This window comes from Drosophila rhopaloa, unplaced genomic scaffold, assembly GCF_018152115.1.
Source record: "Drosophila rhopaloa isolate 14029-0021.01 unplaced genomic scaffold, ASM1815211v1 contig_163, whole genome shotgun sequence".
In the NCBI taxonomy this organism is placed as follows: Eukaryota; Metazoa; Arthropoda; class Insecta; order Diptera; family Drosophilidae; genus Drosophila; species Drosophila rhopaloa.
In genome coordinates, this window is record NW_025335043.1 from 1,684,865 (window position 1) to 1,703,228 (window position 18,364).

The window sequence follows — 18,364 nt, forward strand, 5'->3', positions numbered from 1 at the left end:
AAAATAAATGCTCAAATTACTTGAATTCCTTTTAATGTATGCTGATAATTTATAGGTACCCGGAGTTCATAATAATAATAATTCAATCCCATTTTTAATGTACTTATACAAAAATGTGAAGAAATACTTAAAATATATTTTATTCCAATTATAAATAACGTGCTGCCATGACCCGCACTGTACAAATTATATCAAAGCCACATGCTGATTTTTAATTGAGTCACAAACCTGCGCCCCACGCTGCGTATACGCAATGTCGCCTTGGATTCGCATTTCCTTCTTCATCCTTCATTTCCCATCCTGTATCCTTTTACGCCCCGTTCAGTTCATAAAATTTTATGCCTGACTCATGATTTTTGTCTTTTGCTCTTTTTTTGTTGACTTGTTTACATGCATCCCTGACAAATAATGATGAGTCGCTGCCTTTTATGAATATGAATGCTATGTGGGCGGTGGTGGGTTGTCTTTCAAGGGGGAGTGGCTGGCCCATAAAAACCTAAACGTCTGCGACGAAGGCGTTAAATTTGTGCGAATTTTGTTTTTATATGACCGGATCGTGTTATGACAACGCTTACACGCTGTCATCTTTCTGAAAGTGGGTGGGTTTTTGAGAAAGGTTGAGGTTTATCTCAAGTGGATGGATTGCCGTGGGTGTCTGATATAAGAAGGCTGATAAATTACAGGTGAAGTTGTCCAAAAAGTTATCCAAATAATTGCTCAAGTATTTTATGATGCCTCCAATTTGGTTCGTATTGGGAAAGGAATAACTTTTTGATTAAATTAGCTGCTTATTAAGTTGCTCTTCACTAAATGAAAACCAATTTATTATTTGTATAATCTTTGTATAAAAGGTTACTAGAATTAATTGATGTTTTATGAAATATGCAATAAGTAGCTTAATTAGTTTCATTAATAAAACTTTTTATGGTATATCCTATAAAACATCGATTAATTTTGTTCCATTTGCCTACTTTCTAAAAAAATGCTTTCAACATAATAATAAAATATTTATATAATGCCAAACAAAGTTTTCAGTTCACTGAACCCGAAACCGAAAGCCCCACTACCAGTTAAGTGCATTTCCCCCCATCCGCCTTAAATAAAAAACTCAGTCCGGTTCAGTTGAGTTTAGTTGCGTTTGCCCCTAACTGGCCATAACATTTGATTATGTTTTCATAAATACTAGCAAAGCATTTTTCCGGTTCCTCCATAAACCATTTATTTTGCATAAGCTTTTTATGAAATTTTGTCGAAATGTAAATATTTCAAAGTTACCAATTTTCGCAATGAATTTTTCTCTATACCCAGATGCCATTTAATATAGCATAAACAAGCCAGAACTTTTGCTGTCTGTCTAACTGCTGGGCATGCAACATGGAGTGGAATTCCCGCGGGAAGCATAAAATACATTTTACATAAATGGATGGGAATCGCACATTAATAAGCGCCAGCAAAGTTTCACAAGCTAAAACCCCATGCCGAAATGCAAACGGGGGAAGAAGGAATTGCCATAGTTTCAGTTATGGTAATTTGATATACCAACATGTGTCGACTGCTTCGAAAATGTTTTCGCTGCGATTTGTCTCTCCTTCAACTGCTACACTTTGAGATTTTGATAATTGTTAGCTTTGTCTAGATATCGTTGCAAGTTGAGAGTTGCCTGTGAGTCTCCTATCCCTCCATTAAGTTGGCTTCGTTTGACAATTGGTTGGGGGATTCCTACCTGTAACTAGTTTTAAATGTTGTTTATGCCCCAAAACTTTAATTATAAAATTGTAACGCTCTGCATTCTTGGCACAGATTATACATCCACTAAACGGTAAATTTATGAGCTTCTGGTTTTTTGGCCGTTGGCCCAATATAGGTTAACCTACTTTGAGAGAATATTTTTCACTTAAAAAGCTATTCATGAAAAATTCAAACTAAAATCTTAATTTAGTTTACTTGATCTAAAGAAATCTTTTCTAGGAATATAATATTTAAACTTACATTAGAATTGATAGAAAAAGTGTCTATTTTTTTGGGTATTGCCTGTTGAACCTTTTTTTTGGCAGTACCCCCTTTTGGCTGTGATTCAACTATGGCTAGGCAAATCTGGGCGAAATTGTTTTTTTATTACCCAGCTTGGCATCGGGATTCAGTTTTAGATGACACTCAGCCAATCAACAGTTAATTTATGAACATTTAATATGAAAATCCCATTTAAAATCAGTTAATCGGTCGGCAAGGCTGTAGGGCAAAGTCTTATCTTCAATTAAATGAATTTCATGTGACTTGTTGCTCAATTTTGTGGGCAACACCATGATTATCCCTATAGACACGAGCACAAATCCTTGTTTGTCCTGGGGAGCTATCAAAGCGTTACAAATCACTCGAAGGAGCGCCTTCGCGCGTGTCTATCGATTGAAGTGCGACAAATGGAACGCATTAAGTTAACATTATTGCCAAACAATTTGCTCGAATTGTGTTCATTTTGTGTCGTTACTGTCATTGCTACTCACATACATAACTTGCCTTGCGATTCGTTGTGGGTTTTCTTTTCTTTTTCTTCGATATTTCTAACAACAGCCACAACAACAACAAAGCTGAACAACTTATCCTTGTGCTTGTTATATTTACCCCCAGTTGTATACGTCCTGCCGGCCCCTCACACTCCAGGGATAATTCCTTGGCAATTGTGTTTTTATGCGGCAACCCCAAATCTGATTAGACGGGCTTCCGAGGGTCTGAGCTTTGGGGCAAGCAAGGCAGTATCAAACTACGATAAATGGCTGAAACTTGTAAGCGAGCAGATATTAGATGTGGCATTGTCAAGGGGAAATTGCTTTTAGCCTGTTGCTAAAAATCCTGTCCTGTGCCAGCGTCCCCTTGAGGGTCTTCCTCGCCAATCCTTTCGACAGGAGGTTCTACAATTCCAATCGGCTTGTTACCTGTCGGGGGAATTGAGTGTGTTAAGTGGTAAATTATCTTTTTTTCTGGTCTGGTTTCATTTCTACTTTCGTTTTGTTGCGACAAATTACGGAAAAGGGTTTGCATGTAATTGATACCAGAAATGGGGCAAGGTATATACCCAAACCGTTGAACACTTAAAAAGGGCATTAAAAAAGCCGTATAAGTAAAGAAGTGAAATTAATATGATAACCGTTTCTCAATTACTGAGCATTTGTGCACTTACACAATTGATTTTGAGGGGTGGAAAGAAAAGAAATTGCAAAATCAGACACCTCTCATTTAGTATTGCTCTGATTACTTCTTTATTAGTACATATCATTTAAAATTGAAATAATAGACACCTCTCATTTGACTGTGCTGTGCACTCAAGAAGCTTCTCATCGAAAACAGTTCCTTCATCGCAATCCACCGCATATGGAATGGGATAATCACATACCACGTAACGTCTGCAATCATTGGGATATGCCATCAGAGTTCCCAGAGGTTTGCCACAACAAATATTGGGGGTGTATGGATCGAGAGTTACTGGGGGCGCCGAAGTTGTTGTTGACTCTGTCGTTGTTGAAACTGTTGTTAATTCTGTGGTTGTTGTTATGGGAGTTGTTGAAACTGTTGTTGACTCTGTGGTTGTTGTTATTGGAGTTGTTGAAACTGTTGTTGAAATTGTAGTAGTTGTAATAGGAGTTGTTGATTCTGTCGTAGATGTCTCAGAAGTTGTTGAATCTGTGGTTGACTCTGTGGTAGTTGTCTTGGGAGTTGTTGATTCCGTGGTCAACGTTGTTAACCCAGGAGTGGTGGACCTTGGACTGCAACCGGCTAATTCGGGATCCATGCATGTCAGTTCCGTAGGACTAAACTCTAAGCCATCGGCACAATCGAATCCAACGGGTATAGGATACTGGCATTCTATATACTTGCTGCAGTTTCTAGGATAAGGCACCAAAGAGCCGTCCGTCTTGCCATCACAAACTCCCTCTGCAGGTTTTGCTGTGGTCGAAGCTCCTGTTGTAGTTGTTGCTGGTTCTGTTGAAGAAGATTCTGGCTCGGAGGTAGTTGAAATTGTTGTGGATTCCGTAGGAACTTGAGTCGAGGATTCTGTGGTCGACTCAGTGGTCGATACAGTAGATAATTCTGTCGATGATTCTGTAGATAACTCTGTTGTCGATTCAGTCGTAGATAGTGTAGACAATACTGTTGTGGATATGGTGGAAGATTCCGTTGTCGGCTCTGTGGTGCTCGATGATGAATCATCTCCAGCTGGAGTCGTCGTCGTTTTAATCGAACAGTTAGCCAGCGAAGCATCCACACACTTTTCTAGTTCCACACTAAACTCATCCCCCTTTTCGCAATCAAAGGCCTCCGCAATGGGTCTGTCGCACTTTATGTATTTGGAGCAGTCGTTGGGATAGGAAACCAAGGCACCATCATCAACATCATCACAGGGTCCCTTTTGTGGCGGTGGTCTCGTAACCGCTGTGGTTGTGGTCGGCTCACTGGTAGTTGAAGTCGTTGAAGCGTAATCCCATCGGCATGCATCTGATGGAACATCCACTCCACATTTTCCAGTTATGGGATCGTAATACTCGCCACAATTGCAGACGTCCATCATGTAAATATACTCATCCACACAACGTATGAACCACTGGCAGTTCTCTGGATATGGGAAAGTATCCCGACTGCTATTTGTGCACATGGTGGGTTCCGGAGGTGGTCGTGTGTAGCCCGGTTCTGGAGTAGTGGTGCCCTGATCTCCTTCGCAATCACTCTCCTCCCAACTATCAATGCACTTCTGTAACTTCGAGCTGAAGAATGTGTCATCTGGACAAAAGAAGGCTATAGGAATCGGTGAGACGCACACTATGTACTTGTTGCAAACCTTGGGATAAGCTATATTTTCGTTCTCACTTCGACCTCCACAAATTCCCGTGGTTGGTGCCAAAGTTGTGGTTGTCTTTTCAGTGGTTGAAGTTTGCAGAGTTGTGGGCTTAGTTGTGGTAGTCCTTTCGGTGGTTGTGGCCTCTGTAGTCGTTGTGGTGGTGGTAACCTGTGGGGCCTTACAAGCATCGGGTGACACATCAGGTCCACACTCGCCTGTCTTGGGATCGAAATAGCTGGCGTATATGCAGGGTGCCAGAGTCCATTTTCCGTTGCCCAAGCAAAGATAATATTTGCTGCAATCTTCAGCATAAGGAAAAGAAGTTCCCAACTCTTGAGCCTCGCACATCTGATCAGGTCCCAATGTTGTGGCTTCCGTAGTGGTCGTCGTTGGTGGAGTGGTTTTTTCAGTGGTTGTCGTCGGTTCGGTGGTTGTAGTCGATGTGGTGGTGCGATCTGCAAGGCACACTACATCATCTGGATCATCGCATACAAGCCAGTCGGGATTGAAGAGCAGTGGAGTAGGACAACGACCCATTTGCACTTGATTGTTTTGACAAAGCAAGTATTCGGAACAATTGCCAATATAGGCGAATATGGTACCATCAGGTTGGCCTCTACAATCATTTGGATCAACATCTGAGGGAAGTCCAGGTGTAGTGGCTATGATCTCTTCTGTTGTGGTGGTGGAACTTTCTGTTGTGGATGTTCCTTCAGATGGGAGAGTTGAAGGAGTTGTAGTGATTGAAGGAGTCGAAGGTTTTTCAGTCGGTCCTGGAGTTGTGGGAACTGGCTTTGGATCACACCACACTGAATCGGGTGTATCGCAAATGTGAAGCCAGGTATTAAAGAGTTTATCTGGCTGGCAGTAGTCCAAATCAGTGCAACCATTTTTGCAGGCCAAGTAGCCACTGCAATTGTAGGGGTACTCATAGAAACCATTTCCCTTTGGCTCACAGTAATCCTCCTCTATTCCCTCTGGAACTGGACCGCAAGTCTGATCATCCTCTTCGGTGGTCGAAGTGGTTGGAATTTCAGTGGTGGTTGTGGGTAGTGGCAACTCCTCGCAATCCGCTTGATCTGGAGTATCGCAAATGAGCAGGTACTTATTGAACACCTTGTCTTCAATACAATAATTCAGAACGGGCCAGCCATTGGTACAATTAATATAGGCCTGACAATCATAGGGATAACGATGTACTGAACCATCCTTGTAGCCACGACAGTAGTCATCCGCAATTCCAGGTGGTACTGGCGGTGGATCCCAACTGGAAGTTGGATAGGTACTCGAGGTAGTTGATGATGTTTCTGGAGTTCTGGTAGTACTTTCTGTAGTTATCTTTTCAGTACTGGTTGTTGGCTGTGGGGTTATTCGGGTAGTTCCATCAGTGGGCTCGGGCGTTTCAATCGAATAGTAAATACACTCCACAGCTTGTGGGTAATTACAGAGCTGGGTCTGGTTATCCCACCAGAGATTCGCCGGGCACAATTTCACCGTGGGATAGAGACAATCGCAGACCAGGAACAGACTGCAATTATCCGGATAGGGTACCAAAGCCCCAAAGTCCTTACCCTCGCACATCACCTGGTTTTCGTACCGCTGCTCATTGTTACAGGTTTCATGGCGAGGTTCGACTTTCGGCAGAGCCAACACATTAAGTTGCCAGCTCCAGAAGATGGCTATAACCACGAGAAGCCATGGCAAGGGGTTGGAATTTTTAACTGAAAAAATAAGTACTTCAAAGATTAGAATTTAATACGCCACTTTTGTTTTTAACAGTTAAATGATAAATAATCGGTTTTAAAAACTTTGAGATAAGGTAATTAAAAACCATTGCCCACTAGAGATAAGGTAATTAAAAACCATTGCCCACTAGACTACATAGCTTTTTCTCAAATGTTATCATTTTGGTTTTCATAGTAGTGGCTAACATGTTTGTTTCAAGTTTTAAGGTATACACTATTTTCAGAAGTTTATTTTGTAGAAATTGTAAATAACTTTTAAATGTGGGTTGTTTCCTTCCCATTCGTTTGCATTGTAAAATAAATGTTTTTCTATCCTGTACTTTTAAGCAATTTACCTTCCATAGGAATTATCCCTTTCAATTAGTGCTACTATAGTTCTTTCTTTATAAGACGACTTTCCTCTTCCGCGTTTAATTCCACACTGATTTCTTAACTGGGCCAACTGACTTGTCTATAGCTAGAGGTATTCTTCTGATAAAACGTTGATACCATATATTAATGACAGTTCGATTAGAAATTCATTGGAAATATTTTGTTTTGGTTCATTATTAATCATAGAATGCGAATAAAATGTGATTTTTTTGTTATCTTGCACTTATGAATTAAATTTAAAGTATTATATCGACACGTGCAGAGTCGAGAGGTTGATGAATTGGGTTGAGGTTTTATATTCTATTGATAAGTGAATGACGTATTAAAAGTCGTATTTTGACGTCAAAAAAGGTTTTATTTACAAAGGTTAATCTTTAAGAATAATATGTAGGAATTCCGTAAATAATTCATACACTGCAATATTTCCGACACGTATTGCTCTGAAAATGATTGTCTTTTATATTCTTTCATTTTTAAGGTAAATCATTTTATCCTGTTGCCATGTGTTTTGTGTGCGCTTTTTGTGACTCTTATTGCTCTTGTTATTACACTTATTGCTGTTGTTCGAGTTGCTCCTGTTGTTGGGACTTTAATGAGGCAACGTGACCTTTCCAGCCCGCAGTTCGTGTCACAATTTATGATCAGCACTCGACGCGTAAATTACACAAATAAAAATACGCACATAAACATAAATGAAGCTAGAAGTTTAATGCGCAGCAAGCCATTAAAATTAAGCGACAAAACATGAGTAGCAAACAAAAAACCCGCATAAAAAATGTAAACAAAAGTACATATTTCGGAACACATATAAATACTGAAGGATAACTCAGCTTAAGCTTAAAGAACGGATGCAAGAAGCAGTACGAGCGTTAGCTTCTCGGGGATTTTCAATTTGTGCGAAAAATTACTTAAAAGCATAAAAATCTATTTGGCTAAAAGATGTTTTTATGCCAGCGTCTGGATGAGCTTCTTTCCCCCCCCTCCCCCTCCCCCTCCCCCAGGCGCCATTGGGTTGACAAACGCTCACGAACTTTGGAAATATAAAGTGCAGCCTGAAAGGCCAAATCCATTAAAATAAATATGAAGCTGCATAAAGCAGAATATTGCGGCGTAGTTGTGAACATTTTTTAAAGAGTTCTTAAAAGGAAACTCTTTGGGAATAAATATTAGTGCATATAAAGTATTGATAAACTAAAAAGTGAAACAAAAAGTTATATGAAAGAAATAACTTTATTGAAGCCATTCAATTTTGAAACTAAATTCAATAGAAGCATATGAAGAGACTAAGCCAGAAAAATTTTTTTAGAAAATAAAATAGGGAATCCAATGTTATTTAAAGCATACATATTCTCTGACTATATAAAAAGTACGATAACACATGTAAATGCTAAATCTTGACTACTTTCATTAGTTCAATCCCCAATTACATGAAAATAACTAAAAGGAAAGGGCATTTCTGAGATACAGATACCCGTAATCAAAGGTCTCCCCCTTTTTGGGAGAACTTAGCCTTGGACAATTTTTCAGCTTGATCTGTGGGCTGCTGTCAAGCGTTTGATCTGCAACAGATTGAACTATCAATTATGCCCCAGCAGCCGACGTGACCAGCAACTGGCATGTGCCACATGCCACATGCCGCATCCCCATCCACAATCGGCAATCCGCAAAAGAAGAGCAGGGCCATCAGGTGGCAATGTTAAAACGGACGTTTAGTTACAGCTGAGCACCTGCTCGCCGCTCTGCCCGCCTGGCTGCCTCTCAAAGGAAAAGCCGGGGAAAGGCGAGGGAAAACGTGTCCTCCATGCAAGACGGAAAATCTGCTCCCTGCCCCTTTTCCGGGATGCTCCCCTTGTTTGTGTTGCATGAAATTGACCCGGTGCGTGTGTCGCCAGCGACTGGCAAGGATTCTCGACCGGCTGATGGGTAACGTGTGTGCCGCAATGCATCCTGGGGCCTTGATTCATGCCCGAGGCTAGCCAAACTCGTGTGTTTTTCCAGCGTCCAGAGATTTGAAGTAAGCCTTCTAAAAAACGATAGCAAAGTTTTTTTGTAGGTTTTTCAGCAATATTGACGACAAAAAACTTAAATATTGAACGTTCTAGCTGCAAGGGTGTCAGTTCATAAATATTTAGCCAATACATTTTGCTCTTGAAAGTTGTATTAAATTAACTAAGAAAAACGGGCCTTACAATTCAACGAACTAATAATGAACATTGCCAACACAATAATAAAAGGATTAATGATTTATTTCATTATTTTAAATCCTTGTTTTTTTAACCAACAGTATATTAATGGTAGGGTAAAATTAATTACCTATTTTTACTTAAATCTTTTAAGTAATATAAATTAAAAAAATGTTTATTCATAGTTTTTTTAATCAACAGTATATTAATAGTTGGATAAGATAAATTACGTATTATTATAATTTAATCTCTTAAGTAATATCAATACATTAAACTCCGAAAAAGGTCTAAAATGTATACTATTAAAAAATAAATCGCCGATTCCTGGGCTAAAATTTAGTTAATTGAAAATCCACAAAAATGCAATCATGCAGTGAGTGCCCAATCTCTTTGACTACAAACCAAGATTCAAAGTCAGACAGCAAAATGAAAAATAAACAAACAAATTACAAAGTGCATGTCCTCTTTTTTTACAAATGCAAAAGGTTCTTTGGCTTTGTTTATGGTATCCCTATCCCATTTTTTTCTGGTAATTAAAATCCAATGATTCCTAGAAACTGCTTTGGGCTTCTTTTAATTTCCCTTACGTTTGTTTTGCTGAATTTTCATTTTTTCTGCTTCTTTCAAAAGTCTTTCCACTTGTTTCTTATTTTTTCATTTTCTTTTTTGCTGTTGTGTGTAGAGAGTTTTTAATTGCACACATTTTTGCATCGCTTGATGATACGAATTTTTTCGTTTACCTTTGCAAATGTAGTTGTTGTTATAGGCAACTACAATCAGCAAAATTAAAAATATTTTTCTCCCTTACCAGATTGCGGAATTTTTATTTCGGTGCTGGCTGCGAATAAACTTTGAGATTTATATTCCTAATGAAAATATTTTTACATGGTTGGTATGGAATGCAAATTGAGATGGATATTGCGGACCTGAATAATGTAAAGAAATTCATATACTGTTAAATTCAAGACCTTAAAGTTGTTATCGAAAAAGAAATAAAAACTAATAAATAATAAGCTAAACTAATAAACTTAATATTTAGGCTATTATGAATTTATTGATTTACGGAATATGTAAATTAGGTTATATTTGCAAACGTGAAAATTATATTTAATGTGCCTTGTGTCTACAAATTGACATATAGTGCCTTAAATATTCGATTAAAAATATTGTATTCCTTTTCGTTTTTATAAACAGCTCTTAAAAAAAATAATTCTTTAAGGGGGCTCAGCTTTTGTAAATTGTATGATTTTTTTCAAGTCAGCTTAAAAGCATCAATGACCTTATCTGGCTATCAATTAAATATGATTTTCGAATAGATCTCAAGGTTTCTTATACGTTTGTTTTACAAAAACAACTTATGATGTAGTATAAGAAAATTATTCAGTCCTAGATATTAATCTTACTCTTAGATTGTGCTTCTCAGAAACTTTCTTTTTGTGGAGAGATTCTCTCGGCTTTCGAAATCGCATTTAGCGCCTGCGTTGCTTTTCGAAGGGAGAAATTTTACTTCGGCTTTTCGAGTGTCTAAAACGACACGAACTCTATTCTATTTGGCCAAATAAAGAAACAGTTGCTTTTCAGCTGGGGCCGAAGCCAAAGGTTCTAAAGCCAAACTCTATATATTCTTGTTTGAATTTTTCTATACTCAAAAACACGCAAATTTAACCATTGAATGAGGGTCAGATTATAAAATCCCACAAATGTAGCGGCAATTAATATTATCTAGGGAGATATAAGGCACGTTTTCCTTTCACTGCAGGTGAAAGGAGAAATTTACATATTTATAGGTGTGAAAATCCCAGACAAACGAAATTGCTGCATTTCGTGTGAAAATGCAATTAAAAATGCTTTCTCTACCGGAGACCAAACATATTAATTGCCCGACAAGGCAAACCCGAATTGCCCCCTACTGGAGCAATTTTTTAATTGAGCAAGTACATGAAAAGCAAACAAAAGGCATACAAAGGATGCACTTCCCTCTTCGCCAGTACGAAGATTAGCTGCATGCAGGAGGAGCTTGTGGAACATGCAAATGCCAGCCATGATTTATGCCAGAGTCAGGGCGAGAGCCAGAGTTTAGAGCCTGCACAGGGAGAAAATTTCACAAAAAAATGTCGTGATAAAGTAACTTTAAGACGAATTTATTTAAACATAATTGAAAAAGAAAAATATGGGCGAAAATAAAAAATGTATTTCTTTAGTGCTAATTCCTTTTTTAATACCGAACTGCTTAACTTTAGGTTTATTAAATCAAGGTTTATTAAATAAGAGTCTAATCATGTATAAATATAATTAGAAGTGGCTTGCAAAAATTGTTTATTTCAATGTTGGTGATACAGAAACAAGCTATAATATCGAAACTTTATATTGGCGACGCAAAACTGGGAAACTAATCTCTTATCAGTATTTATACTTATCAATAAGAGATAAATAAAAATATGTTTTTTAAAAGTTTTTAACAAATGATTTTGGGGCTTAATTTAAGTAATTAGACTTCTAAATTTAAGTATGCTTTAACTCGATGCCATTTTTCGCACAGTGTACGGCCTGGCAGGCAGTTATGCACTCGAGGCATTTGTTGCATGCTGACACAATGGGAAAGCCGGGGAAAGTGGCCAGGATACACGGTGTCGGATGTGCATTCCCTGGCCCGGGGCACCGTGTGCTGATGTTTGTTGTTAGCTCGTAAGCAAGGCGAAACTAAGCCCAACAAGAGTCCTGCCCCAGGAAGCTCCTCAACATGGATCCCAGGACCACTTTCGAGCTTCAATCACACTTCATTCGGTTTCCCGGTTTCCCTTTTCATTATATTAAATTAAAGCGACTGTGAGGTCTCCATTCATTCATCACTCTCTCGAGCAGCTTGACGGTTTCCTCCGTTCGTTGACAACAACAAAAAAAATGGGAAAACAAAAAACAGGTTGCGAAAATGCGCTGTGGGAAATGTGTGAAATTTCCCAGCTGCAGCGGCAGCAGCAAAAAGTGTGGCAGCAAAACTTTCTGGCCAGCCAGCTCGGTGTTGGTTAAAAATTTAAATTTTCATTTTCTGCAGCAAATTGGGGGGTCACAAAAAAGGAAGCAGTTTGCTGCTGAGAAAAAGAAAAGTGGAAAGGCAAACGCGGACTTTTCCCTGCAAAAGTTTTTTTTTGTTTTTACCACAAAAGCATGCTTGTTGTCTCCATCTCGCTCTTGCAGGATCTTTCCTTTGCATCCTGGCATTGTTGTTGTTGGCGCCACAGAGTTTCAAGTGCGAATTGCATTCTGCTTTTGTCGCATTTGCGGTTTTGTTGTTTTGTCGGATGGAGTGAAGTGGAGCGGATCGTCGGAAATGGGGAAGGAAGCAGGTAAAGTGAACTAAATGTTGCTGCCACCTGAAACCCGATTTTCAGCACCACCTTACACTCGTAAAAATCTTTCTAAGCGTTTTAGAAAAACAACTTTATATCTAAATAGAGTTTAATTGTTAAGTCAAAGTTCCTGAAATGTTCACAATTAAATAGTAATTTTTTTTGTTTATCTATTGTTTTTAAATATGCATACACGTGTACAGGAAGTACAAAATTTGTTTATTGAAAATTGTCCACTATAACGAAAGTCTAAGTAATGTTTACTTCTGATAGAAAGCTGCTGGGAAATTTATAAAATAGTATGTTTAAAAATATTAATTTCCCTAAAAATAAATTAAATTAAATAAATAATAAATTAATTATTAATTTCCGTAAAATTAATAAATCTTAAAATAAATAATTCCTTAATGAAGGTGTTAGGGTTAATAGTCTTTGTAAATAACACTTGCACTGTGATATTATTATTAAAATTGAATAGATTTATTTAAATACTTGGCAGAATATAATGCAATTTTTTAACAAGGAAAATAAGGCCATACACTTTCTTAATTAAAGACCATTTTTTTCTGAGTGCTCCGCATCTGCTGCCGTGCTCCCCTTTTCTTTTACCTTCCCCCTCTTAGATTCTGCCTTTATCTATTTGCTGTAGGCAGTCTTCTTTCCAAGTGCCTGGCACAAGCGAATTTTTTCGGTTTCAATTTATGAGGCAACTGCTGCCGAAAGAGGGTTCAAAGGGGTACATAGACGGGGCTAAGAGAGGATCCAGAGGGGGCTTTTCAAGTGCCGAGGGGGGCTATGAAATGAAGTGCACTTGCAGCTCCTTCAACTCCACTTGACTCGAGCAAACGACAAACGACAAGAGACGAGTCTTCTCTGTTTTTGTGGTCCAACCGCAGTTTCCCGCTTTTTCCCTCGCATTTCCCCCCTTTGGCATGTCATTTACAGTTTTTCGTCGTCTGCGCCTGTAAATGTTTTATTTGAGTATTATTACTTCTACTCTTTAACCCCGCACAATGCCGGAAAATTGCAGGAAAAAGTGGCACAAAGTCCGAGTGGTACCTTTTTTTGGTTATTTGAGTTTTCCCACGCTAATGTGGCAGGTATTGAATACGAGTGAAACAAATTTTCACGACTAATTAGTAGATCTCTGCTCGCAAATAAGAATGGTTCTTACATTGTAAATGATGCATGCAAGATAAATGGTTTTATATAATATTCTAATAAACTATCTAAGAGATACAATTTTTAAATCAACTCTTGCTAAAATACCCATGAGAATCGAAGAATTATCGAACCCTAAAGCCGTAACTATTTTATTATTGCATTATGCATAATCAGATTATTGAATATGTTTAACACTTTCGTGCCATTGCATTCATAAACAAATTAGCGAGTGTCAGATTAGAAAATAATTTGCATATTACAACGTTATTTTCTCCGGGCTTTATTAAACCAATAAATGGTTTCTAATCCAGCTGAAAACGCACTTTTAAAGTTCTTGATTTATCAATTAGGGAAAATTGCCGTTTGGCAACTAAATACAAAGCGAAAATATATTTTGGCTAGTGCCACCTCGAGCAAATTTTTCACTAATCCTTGTTAGCTTGTCTGCTTTGAGGTTTTCTGTTTTTTTTCGAGAGTGTTTTCCGTTTTACCAGGCCCTCTTCCATGGCAAACCGCCCACCTGCCCCATTTGCCGATGGTCCTGACGATGGCGTTGGAGCGTGATGAGTGCTGTTGTGGTTTGTTGGCACTTCTATTTAAACTTTTATTGCTGCTCACTTTGCCAAAAAGGTCAGGCCCAGCCAGCTGGGATTGGGATTGGGATCGTGTGGGGCGGGGTGGCGGTGGCAGTGGCGATTGCCGGGTCATGACCCCGCCGTGAAGCTTCAACGGGGGTGTGAATATTAATGCTTAATATTTTATTCGGCACCACTTCATGGTTTTTAGTTTTTACTTCATGCGGGTGGACGCGATTTGGTATGCTCTCAGACCATTTAAGCAAATGTTTATGGTTTTTGGTTATCCTGCTCTTCCGCTTTCCTGTTTTATGGGGTGTGGAGAAAAGGCTCTTCGTTGATTAAAGTTTGGTAAGAAGAAAGCACTGTGATAAAGATTTTTTGATTCCTCTTTAAGCTGGTTTTTCTATTTCTATGAGCCAAGTAGATTAAAAGGTATTTGTTTGATTATTATAACACTGCCATTAAAATACGTTAATCGCATTACTTCCAACTGTTTTATTTCATATACTTTTTTTTACTTCTACATTAAAAATATTTCAATAGAAAAGTACAAATTAAACTTATTTCCAAATCCAATAGCCATCCAATTTTAATTATATATTCTTTTTGTAAGGGCATACAATCCTTTGTATAATGAATCACAAAAGATAAAAATGAAAAACATTTTCTTTATTATATGCCAAGTCAATTAAAATCTGAATGCAGATGTAAACAAGAGTCAGCATCAATTGCGCAACCCGCATACCTTGCCTACATATGTTGTTTAATTTAAGCGAAAATAAAAAGGTAGTTTTAATTAAATATGTATTTGGCAGCATTGAATTTTAATCGCATTTCATTTGGCGGGATTACTGACGAGAGATGGATATGGACGGAACACCAGAACGTGAGCCTTCAATTAAATGATATTAAGAGCATTTTGTGTGCAATTTTATGACTCAATTTAAAGTTTGTAATTTGGGAAATTTACGGTCCTTGTTTGTGATATTCTGGTAAATGATTGCCAGAGATGGTAATTTAACTTTTTAATGACAGACAACCACTTCGGGCCAATTGTCATTTTGATTTCAAAAAATTTATTGCCCAACTGGGATAAATGCATTTAAATTTTAAGTCCCTGGTTCACTTTTACCTAGCATTGGCATTGGCATTTTAATTAATTTTAATAGGGAGCCGTAACATTTCGCTTTCCGTTGGTCATTAATCGGCTTAAAGTTGACATAAATATATTTTTTCAATTTAAATTTATGCCACTCTCGGCATGTATTTGTTTTGGCCGTTTCGTGTTAATTGGAATATGGGGGTTTGTTCAGTCAGCGCCACCTGCTAAATAAATAATTCATTGAATTTAATAATTTTTTGTCCAAATATATATATGGATATTTGGTATGCACAAGCGTTAGTGCAAATTTACTCAACGACAAAACTGCGAAAGCATTTTGCTTAATGGAAATGAAATTCTCAATTGTGTTCACAACATAATAATCCCGCCCGAAATGTGATAATCTTATCGTATCCCTCAGTTTTGCTTTAGTTGCACAAAATGTGCACTGGCAGCCGTGGGTTAATTGAAAATGGCTCTCGATGGCGCATTCTGTGTCACACTCATTATCGAGTTAATTGAATTAATTTCCAATGCGAAATGTGAACTTTGAGCAACGGATACATTTGGCTAATTGGCTCTTAAAGATTTCTGCTGAATTTTCATTTTGCATTTTGTGTGTGCGTGAGTTTGCTGGATGTTAATATCAAGCAAATGAGTTTGCCCTCTTAATAACCACCGAAAAATAAATGACTATGAGCGAGCGTTAAAGGGTTAACACATTATAAGTTTAAACAAGCATTAATTATTTATAATGCGACATGGTGTAGGTCCTTAATTGCAGGAAGAAGGCCTAAATACTTCCGAGGGGCACAAGTTTTAAGCACTTGAGCACGGACCTAATGAGTTAACCTCCGGGAGATTGGGCCAGGATATTTTGGTGTTGGCATGCCACATTATACAAGCATAAACAGCTCACATGCATTTGCTATTTGCCGTCTGTTATATGCCATTTGCATTGACCTGCCACTAATTTGATTAACACTCGACTCTGCGAAATCCCGGGCCTGTGTCAACACGAATGCAAAATGTTCATCCCGGGCTCTGGCCGAGATGCCAGTTCAAATATTATTTGATATCCTGCGGTGCCTGGCGAATGGCACTGCCAATGGTAACACTCGCTCATTGTTTGCCCTGCTTTCGCATTCAACTTTTGATTTCTGAAGAGGACTGCCTGCAGTCGGCAGCACGCAGAGATTGAGTGCGAACAACGCTGGGAATTCAAGACTCTTGACACTGGGACATTGTTGTAAGTCGGCCAAAACGACGAGCTCTGAAGACTCCTGTCCAAATATATATATTCCACAAGTGTTGGCTTGCTTTGAATGTTTATATTTGCACTTTCAATTCAAGCAACTGGCAAGTGACAATTTATTCGCTTTCGGTTTGTTAGTTGTTGGCTTTTGGTTTCAATTTCGTTGAAATTTTCAGACACTTAAGTGGGCGAACTAAATGCCATTTGCTCTTTTCCTGGTCTATTTTTGAGTTGAAATTTTGTTTGAAAATGACAATAAACGGCTTTTAATTGTTACAAAAAGTTGTAAATTATTTTAGGAAATCTTTTTTAATTACTAGTTTGAATTTTCGCTTTTAATAGTCAATTGATAGGGTGATTTTGAGCTTTTTGTTGGACAAAAATGTATTCGCTTTGTTTAATTTAGTGTATCAAAACATTCAGCTTATAATTCAAACAAGAATATTTACAGCTTATTTTATTTTAAGGACTTAATATGTTTACTTCTGACAAGCTTAATATTTGAAATAAATAAATAAGCAAATGTCTTTAAATCCCTAAATATGGGGGGCATTTATTGAAACACAGACTTTAAGGAATAGTTTTCCACTAATCCCGATTTTAGGAAACTTGACCTGATTTGCTTACATACGCAAATCAAAATGACCGCCCAAAAATAACAGCTATTGTGTCTAATTGGTCCTTTTCTTAGCCCAAGTGCTCAATGAATTAAAGCCAGATTTTAGCTTAAATTGAGCACACGAAATCTTTTAGCACACAATCGAGAACTTGGCCACACGAATGCTTATTCAACTGGCTTTTGCACACACTTTCCACCGCCCACGCCACTCAGATCGTCATTCAGTCAGTTAGTAATTCATTCAGACTGTCATTCATTCAAGTCCTAATTGCGGACAAAAGTTGCTTCTCCTTGGGCTTAAGTGTTGCCACCGCTCCAGTTGACATTTGTTCCTTAATTAAACCTTTTTGTTGGTCTGCCAACTGGCAACTGTGCAACAAGCAAATTGATTTATCTCCTCAACACCTTGGAGCCAAGGTCTGTCAAGTTTTGCCCACCTCTTTTACGACTACGCCGCCTTTTAATGGCAAAACTTTTTCACTTAACGTTTACTCATAAATTGATTTTTACTTTTTAACGACTTCCACTGGGAAAGGTTCTCTGCATGTGGTTGGATGTTTGGTGATCAGTGCTGGCAACACTATATTTTCAGAGCCAGGCCTGGACTACTTAAAACAGCGGTCTGTAAAAAAATGAAATAACCTATATTATGGTACATAATATTTGAAATTAAAAAAAAAATGTTTTTTGTGACTAGTAACATTTGGGTAATGCTATTTATTATTTTCAACGCTGCTTGAAAATCTTTAGCCTAAATTATTAGTGTAATCACATTTCAGATAATTTCTCTTTTCACATATTAAATATTTAATGATTTTGAATTGTATATTTAAGCATCGATTACTTTGAATTTTGTGCTGCATGTTTTAAAAACGATTGGCCCTGGGTTTAAAGCTTTTTTGTAATATTTATAGATTTATTTCACCATTTTATTTGCATAATTTCTGTACATAAAAGGGAAAAATCTTTTCGAAAGAAGGTCGAAATTGACAACACTGATTTGTATGGCTGTGTGCCATGAGCGAAGGCTTCAGAATCCAACTTGTACACTAATGTGTGGAAGTCAGAAAGCAGATTCAGGAACTTGGATGCCTTGTCAAATTATCAGGTGACACTTGGAATTTTCAATTAGACAAGTCAAAGGTCCTTGGGCTTGGTCAAGTTTTCCCTG

General features: G+C 37.9%; 1 protein-coding gene across 1 annotated transcript; it reads right to left on the reverse strand.

Annotated features, from left to right (window-relative positions):
• Positions 1-3,251: 3,251 nt before the first annotated feature.
• LOC108047338 (mucin-5AC) lies at positions 3,252-6,993 on the reverse strand. Its single transcript, XM_017127481.1, has 2 exons — positions 6,909-6,993; positions 3,252-6,549 (listed from the first exon to the last, which is right to left on the reverse strand). The coding sequence occupies exons 1-2, from the start codon at positions 6,913-6,915 to the stop codon at positions 3,272-3,274; spliced, it is 3,285 nt and encodes a 1,094-aa protein (XP_016982970.1). The 5' UTR covers positions 6,916-6,993; the 3' UTR covers positions 3,252-3,271.
• Between the last annotated feature and the right edge of the window lie 11,371 nt (positions 6,994-18,364).